The sequence below is a fragment of the Colossoma macropomum genome, unplaced genomic scaffold, assembly GCF_904425465.1.
Source record: "Colossoma macropomum unplaced genomic scaffold, Colossoma_macropomum, whole genome shotgun sequence".
In the NCBI taxonomy this organism is placed as follows: Eukaryota; Metazoa; Chordata; class Actinopteri; order Characiformes; family Serrasalmidae; genus Colossoma; species Colossoma macropomum.
In genome coordinates, this window is record NW_023494791.1 from 16,592,188 (window position 1) to 16,608,151 (window position 15,964).

At 37.5% G+C, this 15,964-nt stretch overlaps 1 protein-coding gene across 1 annotated transcript; it reads right to left on the reverse strand.

Moving 5' to 3' along the window:
* Nucleotides 1-779: 779 nt before the first annotated feature.
* got1 (glutamic-oxaloacetic transaminase 1, soluble) lies at nucleotides 780-9,512 on the reverse strand. The gene is made up of 9 exons (XM_036574123.1): nucleotides 9,275-9,512; nucleotides 6,476-6,657; nucleotides 5,848-5,971; nucleotides 5,434-5,546; nucleotides 4,610-4,714; nucleotides 4,328-4,478; nucleotides 3,990-4,155; nucleotides 3,182-3,324; nucleotides 780-2,430 (listed from the first exon to the last, which is right to left on the reverse strand). The coding sequence occupies exons 1-9, from the start codon at nucleotides 9,381-9,383 to the stop codon at nucleotides 2,291-2,293; spliced, it is 1,233 nt and encodes a 410-aa protein (XP_036430016.1). The 5' UTR covers nucleotides 9,384-9,512; the 3' UTR covers nucleotides 780-2,290.
* Nucleotides 9,513-15,964: the final 6,452 nt, after the last annotated feature.

Here is a 15,964-nt window from a genome sequence, read left to right on the forward strand (position 1 = left end):
TAAGAATTTTATGTTTATAAAGAAAGGAATATATTGAAATACTATAATGGTAATGTATGAGATATATATGAGATGATCTTGATGTGGTATTTTATGATTAAAAGTACCACAATTTCAATAAATTGAATTTGATGTGCTTTTATTGGTGGTGTCTAAGATGCCTAGAACAATAAAAACCTAGTATGTGCAAAAAGGACATAATATTACACTTTAAAAAGGTGCTTTAAACTACACTTTAAAAAATGGTTCTTTGAGGCACTTTTGGTTTGCTTAAGAACCATTTTTGTGTCAGTGTGAAGAACATTTTTACATTTCAAAGGTGTAAACAACCTTCACATAATGTAATAATCCATTTTTAAGGGTTCTTCCTAGGACCTTTACATAATGTGGAGGATACTGAAACCTTCAAAAGGTTCTTCACACTCGGACATCTCCTTTAAAAAGGAACCATCCACTGAAAGGTTCTTTAGAGAACCAAAATTGGTTCTATGGCATCATACAAACACCTGTATTTTTAAGAGTGTAAGATGAAAGCCATGCAACACAGTTGGATGTGGTGGCCCAATAAAAATGTTACACCACAACTGTAGGCATAAAGCAATAAACCATCTCTCTTCCAGGGCTCATCCTGTTACCCAAGGTTACATGACCCACTGGCTATTCTGCTGTGATAACCTTTGACCGCCAGTTGTCCAGAACAACAGAACACATTCCTGGAATTTATGCACACAGGAGTTTAAATAAGGACAAAGTCATGATAAACAGCACAGACTACCATATGTTCCATATATTCATGGTATGTTTATTTCAAGGGCTTTTGATCAGATTTTCGTACTTATGTCATTTTTGTACACATATATTTTACATACTGAGAGAACGGATTATCAGAGGCATTTTTAAGCAGCACATGATCAAAGAGTGAACCGTAATTGTCTGAAATGAGTGTTCATATTTGCCCAAGTTCGTGACATTGAATTGTTCCTAAACAGACATGCACAGCACTGAGAGAGGTGGACAAAAGCAGCAAACACCAAAGACGCCCTAAAAGTAGACACTTAACAGAGTGCAAAAAATTGCCAAGCCCTGCCAAACCCTGCCAAACCCTGAACTTCTGGAATCACACACACTAAATAATTTTTTTTTTAGACTATGGTGAAAATGTCATCTGGTTTACACTGGCATCCAATATTAAAATGGTAAAGTCTAGTTGATACAGCCATAAAAGCTGGTTAGGATTTTGTATTACGCTACGTTTGACTAAATTGTGTGGTTATAAGTAATGTAGGTTAAACTTAGGATGCTTTTTAGGGCAAGTTATGCATAACACACTTAAGCTTTACCATCAGGTCCTCAGGGCTCCCGGACGGTTCACATTTTTGCTCCAACCCAACACACAGGGATAAAGAAAACATGCAGACTATCTAGTTGGCCCTGAGGACTAGGTTGGGAAACACTGGTCTAGACAGCACCATATTAAAATGTCTCCAACAAATGATCACTTGTGTGCCAATTCCTTCATTAAGTACATATATTTCATGTATGTTTCCCCAAATAAAAACAGAGAAATGGTAAATAAAATACTAACAGCCTCATGACAACATTCAAAAATTGATAATCACTCAATTAATTTAGTTGAACTTCAGTTAAAGACTGGGCTTTTTGAGTTGCTATTTTTTTTACCTTTCTCTTTGGCTCTACAGAATCACCGCTTCAGTCCAGGCTACCAAAAGAATATAAGTAAATGTGCATGAAATTACTGTCTTTTTCATATAAACAGTGAAAGATGTTGGAAACCAGTAAATCCGGAACTACCATCATAAATTCAGATATACTTTTCAAGTGAGACAGTAGTCACTCATTACCTGCAATTTTACAACAAAGTGCTTTTTTTTAGGTAATCATAAAACTGAAAATGTTTGGTGGACCAATACAAGGAAAAACTAAAGTACATTCTTATTCTCTAGTGCAAGATGACTTTAACTAGGAGGAAGACCAGACGAAATTTCTATTCCTCTTGGAACAACTACTTTACCTTGAGTATTCATTAAGTGTACAGTATTACATTAGAGACTGACCATAAGACCAGCATATGCTGCTGGAGTACTGAGTACAGAAGACTGTGAATACAGTAAGTGTGTGTGTGTGTGTGTGTGTGTGTGTGTGTGTGTGTGTGTGTGTGTGTGTGTGTGTGTTTGAGAGAGATGAGTGACCAGACATTTCAGGACCAACACTGATAATGCCCCCTTAATCACACGCAGATGGGCAGGCAGTGTGAGAGACGTGGTTGTTATTATTGGACCCTGGTGACCGCTTCATGAATGGACTCGGCAACGTAGTCAATATTCTTGGTGGTCAGGCCGCACATGTTGATGCGGCCACTGGCCATCAAGTAGATGTGCTTCTCCTTCACCAGGTACTCCACTTGTTTGGCTGTAAAATGCAGAATAAGATAACTGTAAATAGTTCTGAAAATGCTTATGTTAGCAGTTGAGCTAACATTTATGAGTTACTTATACACACTACTGTTCAAAAGCCTGAAATGTTGTAACAACCTTTACATGCAATATAATAAAAATACAAATATTTTAAGATGTTTTATTTAATATTTCAATACTGATGTATTATATACTGTATTTATTTTGACATTTATCTGCTTTGAGTTTTGATCACCACTTTTGAAATGCGAGGAATTTTGGACATTAATTTTATCAGAACTTTGCTGCTGATGCTATACAACATTCTCACTCACTTTAGAATTATCTACTGCTTATTTCATCTACTCCTTTTTTCAGCTTCCTACTAATAATTTGAAACATGCTGCACGGGTCTATAAAATTACAGTCATTTTACAAACTCGTCTGCCACACATTGGCTTTAAATGACTGTAAACACTGATTTCAAACTTCTGTACAGTGTTTCCAAACATGTGAATGGTAGTTTACTGTATACACATCTTATTATCCAGTTGCTATCAAAGAGATAACCAGCTACCAATCCACATATCTGCATGAAAATCCAGAGGATTAGTAAAATCCATTTAAAAATCCGTAAAACCCTGAATGGCAGTTTTTCAAAATCAGCGTTGGCCATCTACATCCGAAGCACTAGCAATTTCGGCACAATAATGTTTCAGAGGCTAAAAGAGAGCTGTGTGGAGGTGTACTGTGGTGGGGATGCGTACGGTTGAGGCCTGTAAAGCTGAACATGCCAATCTGCTGGGTGATGTGCTCCCAAGTGCCTGGGGTGCCGAGGGACAGCAGCTTTGCCTTCAACTCAGCTCGCATCAGCAGCACCCTGTCAGCCATCGTCTTAACATTGCCCTTCCTGCACAAAACAACAGTCCATTAAAAAAACCAATTAAAACTCATCTCATGAAAAAGGTTTGCCTTTTTGTTTGTTTTTTAAACACTCAAATTTGTAAATTCAATTTTTCAAATTCACATCAAGGGTCACCAGTTTTATCCATAAAAGGATAAAAGGCCAGTGTCACTACAGGTTTTAATTCCAACCAAGCAGGAGCACACCTCATATAACTAGGTGGTTGTTTTAAGACTGACTGACATGACAACCTGCAGCCACACCGGGCTTTTGTAAGGTGGCCCCTACCTCACACATTCGTTTTCAACCCTAAGAAGTTGACAGTTCTTACCATTGTTCTGCCATACATTTAAATATAATTACAAAAAATATTGACCTTATTAGTAATGTAATGCAATGCATTTACATTTACATTTTTACAATATGTATTAAAGTGTTAAAGTCTGCACTTTAACTGTCATTCTGTTTGCTTCAGTGTCACAAAATAGTAAAAACATGGCCAAAAAAGGAACCAAAATTTGATCTCAATTGAAAGGTTAAAATTAATATAGAATTACAATGTGTTTTAGTTGTTGCCAGTGATAACTGCAACTTCTTAAGGACAGACAGCTAAAGACCAATTTAAAAAATAAATCAGTTGATAATGTCAGAGGAGCTTTAGGTGAATGTACCATTCATCAAAGAGCTCTGGGGTAGTGAGTGTTATGGCAACCAGACGAGCTCCCTGAGATGGAGGATTGGACCAGGTGATTCGAACGATTTTCTCCAACTGAGAGAGAACGCGGTTCAGACTATCCCCGTCTTTAGCAACAACTGTCAGGTTTCCCACTCTCTCATCTGTGGAAGTACAGTGAACATGAAACTGTTCAGATGACATTATAGTGGTATGATAACTTTGTAACATGCATATAATGAATTCATGGCTCTGTGGAAAAAGTGCTTGAAAAGTGTAATTTAGCGATGGAAAGTGTTGTAGATTGTGTGTCCAATGGCAAGAAGAACCACTTACTGTACAGGCCAAAGTTCTTTGAGAAAGACTGAGCACAGAAAATTTCAAAACCCTGAGATACGAAGAAACGAACTGCCCAGGCATCTTTCTCTAAATTTCCAGAGGCAAAGCCTTGATATGCTGAGTCAAAGAAGGGATAGAGGCTTCTTCTCTGTAAAATGTGAAAAAGAGTATTTTAAACAAGGGTACTTTTTTTCAGCAGTTTTACATTGAATAAATCATCAAATGGCTATTTGTGACTCAAGTTTAAAAGATAAGTAAACAGATTAACCTGAATCTTACCTTCATGACTTCAGCAATCTGCTTCCACTCATCCTGGGTGGGATCTGTGCCTGTGGGGTTGTGTGCACAGGCGTGCAACACAAAGACAGAGTGCTCAGGTGCACTCTAAAAGATATAACAGACACAAGTGTAATTAACATTCCGGTCTGACTAGTAACACCAAAACCAGCAAGGCAGTTATAATTAGGGATGAATAATGATATCAGGAACATGTCAGTGTCAACAGGTATTTGCTTAAAAAAAATAATCAGCATCAGACAGATTGATTTGACCAATATTTCAAAACTAGAGGGGGCAATATGGTAAACATGTAATATCAAGATACTTCAAGACGTTTTCAAAATACACAATATGTCACAATATATAATTTTTCTGAAGTGATAAATTAAAAAAGACAAAGCAGTGACACATTTAAAAATTGCTATCAAAAACTACGAATGCAATGATTCATATCCAATATTTCACATACTGTGCTGCCTTAAATCCAATAAAACAGAAATAATGATGCTCTCTTTATAATCAAACATGCAGTTGGGAAGGTTGTAACATTCAATTTTCTCAAAAAAGCTTATTGTGACAAATCATTATGTAATTTACCACCATAATGATAAATACTGTCACACTGCCAAGCCCTATTCAAATTGTTATCTTATAATAACTGTTTATTTACTGGATTCCAGAATAGCAAAATGTTTAGGCGATGCTGGGCTAGAACTAATCCAAAGATGTACCAAAAACTGAAATGGAATTACTCAAATAAATTGTCGTGCAATTTGTTAAATTTGATTAAATGTTTCAAAAAAATAATTTCCCAGTTTACTCACCTCTAGGTCACCCAGGAAACCAGACAGATCCAATCCACGCTTCTGTGCATCCCAATATTTGTATGGACGGATATCCTCAAACCCAGCATTAGCAAAAACTCCATTGTGGTTTTCTAGGTGAAAAAAAGGGGAAAAACACAAACACAAGGATGTGAGTATTTAATCAATGAGTGCTAAGTGATAAAACCTTATCTGTGAAAGGTTAGGACCATCACCTTAGATTACTACACAGGACTTTGATTCATAAGTGCAACCCCTTGTAATTATTGGGTTGTGAAGAACAAAGTGTGCTGAACTATGTTCCTACAGGCCAAATACTCAACATTGCCTGTTACAAAACCTGCAGGTTTATCTTTACTTAAAGATTACAAAGATATTAGTTAACATTACAGAGAGACCTGGCTCAGCACATACCCCATGTAGGCGTAGAGACATAGACTGGTGTTTTTGTGTTGTTGTTCCCATTGTACCATCTGCGGAGGAACTCAGCCCCAATCTTCAGGGCACCAGTTCCCCCAAGACACTGCACAGCTCCTACCTGTGAGATACAAAAAAAAAGTCTGAAACAAAGCAACCCTGTTGTCACTCATGACAGATTTGACCTTAGCAAAATCTAAAAAAAAGCCAAATTTGTTCCTCTAAACACTTAAATAAGGTGCTATAAGTGTTCTTTGGAGCAATGTCATAGGACAACTTTTGTTTTCAGGAGTGATTCTTTACACAAATGTTTTCATAAGTAATAGTACAAAACCTTTATTTTATGTGGAAATTGTTTTAAAACGGTTCTTTAGGGAGCCAAAACTGCTTCTTCTATGACATTGCACCAAAGAACCCTTTTGACACTGTCATTTTTAAGAATTTTTAAGAACCTAGCATTTACAACCCTACATGAACAGCCTTCGCATGCAGTTTTCTCCATTAATTTAGTCCTGAGCTCAAATTAAATGCCATAAAAGTTTAAAGCCACTGCATATACTGTTAAACTACTCTAAAAAAGTATCTGATGAGTTTATTATGAGTATTTGAAGTGAAAGTGGCTTACCCTCTTCTCCTTAATGGCAGGGCTGTCCTCCCCCAGAGCAAGTTTAGAGGCACTGGAGCGAAACTCCGGCAGGCCCAGGATGGGTAAGTATTCATGGTTTAGACTGTCGTCCTCAGCTATCATCTTCTCCACTTTCCTCACCACGGGGAGAACCCATGGCTTGCCCTCATCTGTTCTGTACGCTGTGAGAGACAAAGAACGAAGATGAAAGGCTCAAACAAACAAAAACATTAATATTTCAGTATGAGAACTCTCAGCTTAATTCCACAGGCAAGTAAATAGAAGCAATCTTTATCAAAGAGGCAACTTAGACTTATCTATGCCCTTTTGCCTGTTGTCTGAAGCCACTATTTGCACCATCCAGGTAACATTTCTCACTGAAGGTAATATCCGGCTAATGGTCATCTTATGCAAGGCACCCAAATAACTGAATGAAACAGCTTTAAATATGGACACAGCAGCTATCATTAAAAGTGAGAGAACAAGACTAATCTGTTTAGCATCTGAAAAGTGTTCAATTTATTTCAATGATTTAACTCCTGCAGTTTTCTCAATAACAGCAAGACCACAGGAGACATTTTGTTGCCATTGTTTTATTCCGGACAGTGTACTTTTTTGGGCTGAACAAAAGTTGCACCAGTTTGCACACAGAAGATGACAAACAAATGACTTTAAATAAAATTGACTGCACACCTGTCTGATCTATTTATAAGGTTTATTTTATAAAGATGACTAACAATTACAAATCCTACATAATTATATTATCATGCCACATAATCCCCCCACACAGCCTCTATTTTGAGAGTAAAAATGTATTGTTTATGATGAAAGGGATTTGTCCAGTGGTGTTAGGACAGGCCTTGTGAAAACTAGTTAAAGGGGGAGGGGTATTGAAACACCGGAAACAAGCATGGTTGTAAGGACATTTTACATGGGGATTTAGTACCTAACTGCTTCCTTTCCCTCAGCACTTTTCATCATAGGACAGACCTGTTGTATAATCATGCTCTTCTTTTCTTTCTCTTTTATCTGACCACATGCATGAAGGATTAAGCATCGTATTCATTAGATGGCAAGCTATCTGCTGTATAAGCCACCACACAGCAAGAGAAACCAATCTGATGACACAGCAAGAAGCACAGTTATTTAGGCTGAGTTTGACTGGCTGCCTCGAAACCGCTTTATATTAGAAAATGAATTCACTGGAGTTCCTGGGAAAACATTCTGCAAGTGACTGATATCCATCAGTTTCGTGTGGCTGGCATTTTAACAACAGGCCAACATTCTAGTGCCACAGCAAGGAAGAAATCTTATCTGCAGTTTAGTAGAGCTGTTAAACTTGTAAATCTAGAGGTACTTCATACTTTTAAAACACTGCCAACCACAGTAAAGAATACAGTTTAGAAATTGGCTCAAAAACAAAAAGTAAACTAAAATCATTTGTCACTTATCTGTGATTGGGCTGACTATCAACATGTATGTTTCCTAACAGCCCCATTACTACATCAAGGACAAAGTGCTGCACCGTCACACCTACTGATATTTCAAGTAAGACCCAAAACCTGTTCTACCACATGGCATGTCCACCAGCCCAGGAGCCAACAGTCAAATACTGTAATTTGCTCTTTTGCTAAAAAGGCTAATAATCAGACAAGCTATGACAAGCAATAAATAAACTAGGGATACACTGACTTGGGAATTGTGGACCAACGCAGATATCTGATGTTTTTCATGTACATGTCTGCCGATGCTGACACTGATGCTGATACTTCAACATCTGTAAAATGTAGAAATCTGGCCTACATCCACTTGGATTACCATTACAGGATCACATATACAGTAAATCTAATAAAATGAAAAAAAGTAGTCCAGCACCGACTAAACATTTTGTTCTTCTGGAGTACAAAAAACACATAAAATATCAGTTTGAAATATAAGTCAAATGTAAACATCTGTCTGATGCATCCTTAAAGTAAACCTATTCTTAGGGAGTAGAGATAAGCCATAGGTTGAACAATTCAAAATGTGTAACAATTAAGATTCCTTTCTGAAAATGTGTTTTTGTCTGGTTTACATTTACAACTTTGCACAAGGTTTCCTTTGATGTAAAAAGAGAAGAATATAAGATGGTATTTTAGTCTGTTTTCTACAGTCCAATCAAAACTGTCATGCCATTAACCCATGATATGTTTACAGAATATTATGATATTGGACTGTATCAATACCGCGCAGCCCTATTTGGGGGGGTGCTGTTTATAAGCTATTCCATCTTTCGGATGCCAGATCGGGCCACTGGAGTCACTGGGGTCACAGCAGCGATGATCCATTCCGCACGAGTCAGAAAGAGGATTACTGTGTGTTCTCTGCTGCTACATGATCTTTCATCACACGCACATTTGCCACCATTTACCAAAGGGTGGAAAGGGCACAAACACAAACCAGCCGCAGTCTGTTCTGGTTAACGGTTAGCACAGCTTTGCAGGGGTAGTGAAGGCCAGCTACACGCGATATGTGCATGATAGTCCAAAGTTCACAATTAAAAGTCTGTTTAGTTGACAACCACCTAAATCAATGATTCTTCTGGGCAGCGTCAGTTAGCTTGCTAGCATGCTACCTAGCTAGCTCGGCTCCTGTGTTAAAACAGTCTGTCGCCATGACAATGAACCAACGGTCAACCAACCCAAAATGTACATTAGCGAAATCCAGTGACACAATTCCAACATCCCAGAGTTTCTGCTTTCTGTAAAACATGACAGAGAAGTCTGCATGACTTGCCGGTCTGGCGTTAGAGCATCTCACCTCCTACTCCGAGGTTCACCTTGTTGGGAGCCGGGTCTTCGCGGAAATCCGCCGTCAGTTTGAAAACGGCCACCGGGGCGGCTAGCGGGACGTCGCTGAATAACGACATGGTCGCTGGTTCCCTGAATTAAAGAGAGTAAAAGAGAGAGAGCCGGGTGGAAGAGCGTTGTGTGACTGGCAGCAGAGCCGATAGAGGAGAACTTCACCTTCAAGTTGGACGGAGCAATGGAGGCTAGGCGTAACAGTTCACACCAATAGCACGCGCGCTCCCGTAGCTGGCCCCAAAAAACAGCCAATCAGTGAGCTGCGTGGGAAAGGTCGAGGGGTAAAACGCGACGTCACCAAAATAACACCAAGCCAGGACCAATCACAAGACAAACTGAGTGACTGACGGAGATCCTTACAAATGGCTGAGAGGAAAAGGGCGCGTTTGTCTGGTGCAATAGGAAACAGCAGCTCGGCGGACGCCCTTTCTATATCGTCTGAATGTTTAACACCGCTTTAGTGTAATCTGATGTCCTTTAAATAAGCTACACTCTTCCCTGTTATATTTCAGTTATCAGACTTATATGCCACTGATTGTAAACGTATATTCAGAGGAGATTTTTGGCCGCAGCCTGGGCGGGTCCTTCCATTCACGTGTGCTTTGTAAATTATGATAAAATAATTAGCGAACAATGGACGAAATCCACATTTCCAAACTTCATTAGGCCTGTTTCTCTTCTGATACCGGGCGTTATGCTTTCTATTACTTGCATTTAGTGGCCTTTATCTGTAGGCTGCTGGTTCACTGCACATGGGCAAGCTAAGCTCGGCCACTTTAGCTTTCACTGGCTATGAAAACCTTTACCACAAGATGGCTCTGCAGAGCTTTACTACACACTCTCTGGACTCACTTAACCTCCAGATTGGGGCGAGTTTTGTTTTTGTTATCAGTAGGAACGTTTATTGCAACAGTTTATATCAGATTTAGCAGTACCTGAAGACTTAAAGGAGAACTCCAACGGTTTTTCAAAAATTCTACAGAATTAAATGGTTGAGATGTAAACAAAGTCATTAAGAGTACTTTGATGTGAAATGCTCCACTATAGAGAAACTAGCAGAGTCAGAACTATTCAGAGAGAGGAACCAGACATCTGAGAGTTTAATGCCTCTGAAAGCTCCCTCACAGAAGGTTATTACATGAAATGGTTAGACCTATGCTGCCGGATGTGACACATTGTTTTATAATAGTTTTGTAATAAAGTTTTGGATTAAAATGTGTTTTAATCAATTTTCTTTAATACAGGTGAAGTACATGCAGGGTAATGTGGTCCCCAAAGAAAATGTATTTTTTCAGATTTATGACTATTTTACCATCGTCAACATTACATATAAAACTCAGATGACATATGTAGGTTTAGTGGTAGTTTTGGAAAGTGAATAAAATGGCTATATTTGTGTTGTGGACATGGGAAACTCTGGTTCTTATCATCACCACTGTAAAGAAATCTGAGTCTCTATATTGAACTATTTCACACCAAATGACTCTGAATGACTTCGTTTACCTCTCAACTACTGAATTATCCAGAAATTAATCAATGGAATTTCCATTTAAACATCCTGTGTGTAACTTGTGTAGCTTTTAACTATCCCTATTTGTCCAAGTTGTGTGAAGATATTAATTCATCTAAATTAATTTAAGTACTTAAATTAATTTCACTACTTAAAAAGCTCCATGGTGCCTTTATTCAGAAGATGTTTTGGAAAAGTTAGCAGAAATGTGAGTTTTGTTTTTGGTCACTTTTGTGGTGGAAAACTATACATTTACATCATTTAATCTGTTAGACCCAATTATGCAAAATAATAATAATAATACATTTATAATATAATAAATATTATAATATAATAATAATAAAATTGGAAGTGCATGTAATAGTACAATCCTGTTAAACTACCAATCTTTTTGTTGTACCAGATATAGTAGTTTTAGCTATATTGTACTGTTTTACTGACTTCCTTTTGTAGAGCATAGCAGACAACGTCTTTCTCAGATGCATGTTTGAAGTAAATGGCTCTCCAATTTCCCTGCCCACATACAAATTTTCGTACGAAATTAAGACAAAATATAATGTAATTTATAGATACTGTTCAGTAGACAACACCTTACTAACTCTTTTGGAGATTTACAGACTCGATCACAGTGGTGACGGGTGGGATTAAATGGGTTAATGACTGAAAACTCTCTCTCAGTGTTTTAACTGAAGGTCGTGTGTAAACATAAAGGCTTTCATTGCTCAGCTCAAATGTGTAGTGCATGTAGATGTCAAAGAGAGTTATTTTGTGAAAGCTTCTCAGTTGCGGCTCCAAGTCGTGTAAGGGACGCTGTACACTTCATAGCATCTTCACTGGCTGACGAACTGTAAAACCATAAAACACTTCAGGGTCACAATTTTTAGAATTTGCAAAAAGAGAAAAATGATGACTGTATACCAGCATATAAGCCTTGTTAAAATAACTGTGTAATTGTTTATAAATATTCACTCACAAAGTTCAGTATCATTTAATGTTAATTGTTTTTACACACTTAAATGTCAAATTTTCAGAAAATTTAATCTCAATAACAGTGTACCACAAACTTCTTGTTAAAAATTATTTTCATGTACAAAGTCAAATTACAAAAATTGTCCTCTTGTTTCAAAACGTTTGATTGTACAAAACAAAGGGTAAAAATCTAAATTTCCTTTCTGCTTTAAGCATCTCTTTTTGAAGTAAAATAGCATTCTTTGAGCTTCAACAAACCTGTAATCTTTCCGACCACTTCACTCGTTTTAGTAAATTAGCCCTTTTAAAGCATTCTGTTCACTGAACTGATTCTACAGGAATATTAAAATACAATAGTTTGCCTGACAAACCTGGATCAGTGTAGATACGTGTACCAAATATTAGTACATAAAATATATTCTACACTGTAAAAAGTGGCTCATCAGATCTACCTAAAAATGATTTCATGTGGTAAAAAGTAAATTAACTAGTTTTATTCAACCTAAATAAATACTTTGAATGAATGATTCTTTGAATCAACATAGTTTTTTAAGTCGAATAAATCTAGTTCAATTGCTTGTAACCACCAAGTATTTTTTTGGGTAGATCTGATGAGCCACTTTTTATAGTGTACCTAGAAGAACCATATCCAGTTCAGTGTCTTTGGTTGATTGAGTTTTAGGGTGCACTCCAGACCCCCAGACCCCCAGGCCCAAAGACCAAAGTCAGAGGGGGGTTTCAGCTGCACCTGTACCATACCCTCCTACCTTCTGCCCTCAGTTCTCCTATCTCTCAGCCTTCTACCGGAGATGTTTGCATTCTTTCCCAGTAAGTTAGGCTATCTTACCTGTATGTGTTACCTGTCAGCTGTAATTATGGGATTTGGAGCTTCCAGCACTGGTCTGTCTGCCTAGACAGAGAGAGAGAGGGAGAGAGAGATTGATCACAGGAGAAGTTTGACATACATGCCTCTTGGTGAAATGCTTGCTGCTTAAGTCACACTAGCGCTCAGCAGGTTAACTCAATGTTAGATCAAAGGAGAATCCTTACACTGCATCGAAAAAAATAAATAAAAAATAAAGAAAAAAAATAGCAACAGCGAGATATGAAGCAGGATATAATGTTTACTTAGATTTTTTACATGACGCACTTTTTTATGTTTCATTTGTAATTAATTCATTTACATGTTTCACATGCTGATGCATGTAAATAAATGGTGTAACATGCTGAAATGGATTTTTGCATGTTATCGCATGGAATCATGTAAAACACTAAAAAATAATACTACATGTCCTACATCATACATGAAAACCGTATGATTTTATACACAATTTCAGGGCATAACATATCACATTGGATATTATACACTTTATGTCATGTGTTTACTTGTGTGATTGTGTTTTTTTAAACATTTCATGTATGATCACATGTAAACTTGCCTTTCTGTAAAGGTTAAACCTTGGTTAAGTAATTTATTAACCCCCTACAAAACTGTTTTCATTTAGTTTAATTTTTAGTTTTTTATAATTATTTTATTTTATTCCAATTAAAGCAGCAGAAAGGTAGATATGGAACTACATTAGCCACATGTCTCAGTACCGCTTTTGACAGTAGCCCTTGTCATCTTGAGGGAATCCCCAACACCATCTTAAGGTCCATTCCATTTCTGTATTAGCTCAAGTGAAGTTTATTAGGTGTGAGAGAGTGAACACAAGTGTCAAGTTCAGCAGCCGAACTTTCCCAGAAGTCTTTGTGAGTGAAAAATATGTCCCTTTTTTAAATCAGAAAAAATGGCAGACAAACCTGTTTAATAGGTAAAGCTGTTAACTACTTTGAAATTTTTAACGTTACAAAGCTATAACATTAGGTTTGTTGTGTTCAGACTCGGATTTATGTAGCAAACCACTCCATCTGGTACACATGACTTCATTACTTTATTCTGCTAGCCTGCTACATAGCAAGCTAAACGCTACACAGCTAACAACAACAAAAAGAAAGACACAACATCACAGTTTTACACCAGTTTATTGCCAGACAAAGCAACTATTCGCAAAATATATGTATATTATGTCCAGAAAAAAAAGTTTTGAATTACAGAGTTTGTCTGACGTAAGCGACTGAGAGCTGAGAGTGAGTGCATTCTGATTTGATTAATCCGCTGCTCACTGCCCCCTCCTCCTCTTGTGTGGTGAGTGGCCACTTGGGTAACGTTGGTGTGATGCATTTCCTAGCGGTGAGTTTAGGTTGGCAAGGGAATTTTAAAATGCATTGGAATGGGGTCTACATTTACTCTCCACTTTAAATTTTTAAAAGAATACTATTTTTAAACATATCAAATACATTTGTCTGCCTGTCTGTCTGTCCATTTGTCTGTCTATCTATTTATCTATCTAAAATCATACCTACTAAATAAGGATCCAGTGTTTACTTACAGCCTTGTACTCTTGTTTAGCAGTTAGAATTTCAAAAACCTTCTTTGCTTTAAAACAATCATGGACCATGAAGGAAGTCAGCCATTCATACCAAACATATACACAAAACTACATTCCAGTCCAGGACCTTCTCGTGTTGTTCACGTGTTACATTAGCCTTTCATCCATGGGTCAGTGAGTCTTACTGAGTGGTTGCCTTTTCAACTCCATGTTGGTTGTTTGGTTTTCTACTGAAAGTGTCATCAGTTCCGCCTTGGGGACGAGACTGAGCAAAAACCAAGTGGAAACAGCAGAGTGTTTTCCTCTGTGCTAGTCTGAGTTATGTGGCATGTGCCTATAGGCCCAACACGATATCATTAACAAAGCCAACTGAGAAAGGCTAGGTGGGGGCGCAAGCAAGGAAGCAAGTTTAAAGACTTTGTGAAGTAATGAAAGCAGTTATTCTGAGGTGTGGGTTAAAACTGATCAGACAGTCCAAGGTGAAATAACAGGCTAGACATAGAAAAATATGATGAAAAATTCATGGAAAATTGTGCTATGTGCTGCATAAATTGGTATGTACAAGACATGAGAATGACAGTACCCAGTTTTTCAAATATGAAAGTTGTATTTGTAACTTCTGAACATTTTAAGGGGGATGTGTCTCTATACAGCCATTTTCATCACCATCGAGTGAGGTTCCGTAATTGTGTAACTTAAAGATGAAGAGAACCATACGTTGTGCCCTGTTCTGTACAAGGCTGATTGATACTGTGTTTGGTCAGACCGTGACATCAGAGACCTGCTCTACATTTAGATATGGCCATTTTAAACAATGGAAGGAAGTGTAGCCTCATGTCTACCAGTCTACTCTCACCAATCGGTTTACATCTTATTGAAAGGGATAAATAAACAGACAAGTTAGAAATCCCACACAAACATTGCCTTAATTCATACTTGGCAGAAAACATGTCATAATATCAACAGAAGCAGAGCTAATATAAACCATTATGTGTTCTTCGCACGTGCTTTACCAGATTCAACAAATTAGAAAGGCATTTCTTTATGGCTCTTCAATGAATACAGTTTAGCTTTGCATATTGAGCATTACACAAAAAAATTGTCATCAAACAATTTACTCACACGTTGCATCAGTACTATTCGTGTTATGAGTATTACTTTGAGTATATAAAATAAACACAGTCTTCAGTAGAATCAATCTGATCCAACAAAAAAACACCCAGTCATAGCTTATTTGTTTATTATCATTATAACTGTTTGAATTTATAACATGGCTAATCAGATAATGTGAACATTTAAGTAACAACGCTAAAACCTCTTTGGCAGTAGCGCTGGACTTCCCTCACTTTCATCACAGTAAAATAATGTGTTTAAATACCCCATAATAACTTCACAGTTGCTGATGTACTAGTAATGGCAAGAGCAGATACGCAAATGTAGAATCACACAAGTGTTTACAAAGCTCTTTATGTGAAGCATTAGTTGTAGATTATGAAGAAAGCAAGACATCCTAAAACACATTTCCCAAGCTTGCTCAGGCCTAAATACAGCGTGTGTGATTATTCTTTAATACTTGGTAGAGTCATGCCAGTGGAAGAAATCCATTCAATTCACCGTACCTGACAAGTTCCTCAATGGGATATTGCAAGTCCCTGCATGCATGCTATGAATACCCCTGTGAGTGCCTCTTTTTGTCCTAAATGCTGACAAAATGTCAGGCCTTTCTTTCTTCTTG

What these genes read in the sequence shown, in the direction of transcription:
- got1 (XM_036574123.1), bottom strand. Translation starts at nt 9,383, where the DNA reads ATGTCGTTATTCAGCGACGTCCCGCTAGCCGCCCCGGTGGCCGTTTTC. An exon ending in GTTTCCTGGGTGACCTAGAG is followed by an intron (nt 4,715 to 5,433) that starts GTGAGTAAACTG and finishes TATATCTTTTAG; the next exon opens with AGTGCACCTGAGCACTCTGT. An exon ending in AGATTGCTGAAGTCATGAAG is followed by an intron (nt 4,479 to 4,609) that starts GTAAGATTCAGG and finishes CACATTTTACAG; the next exon opens with AGAAGAAGCCTCTATCCCTT.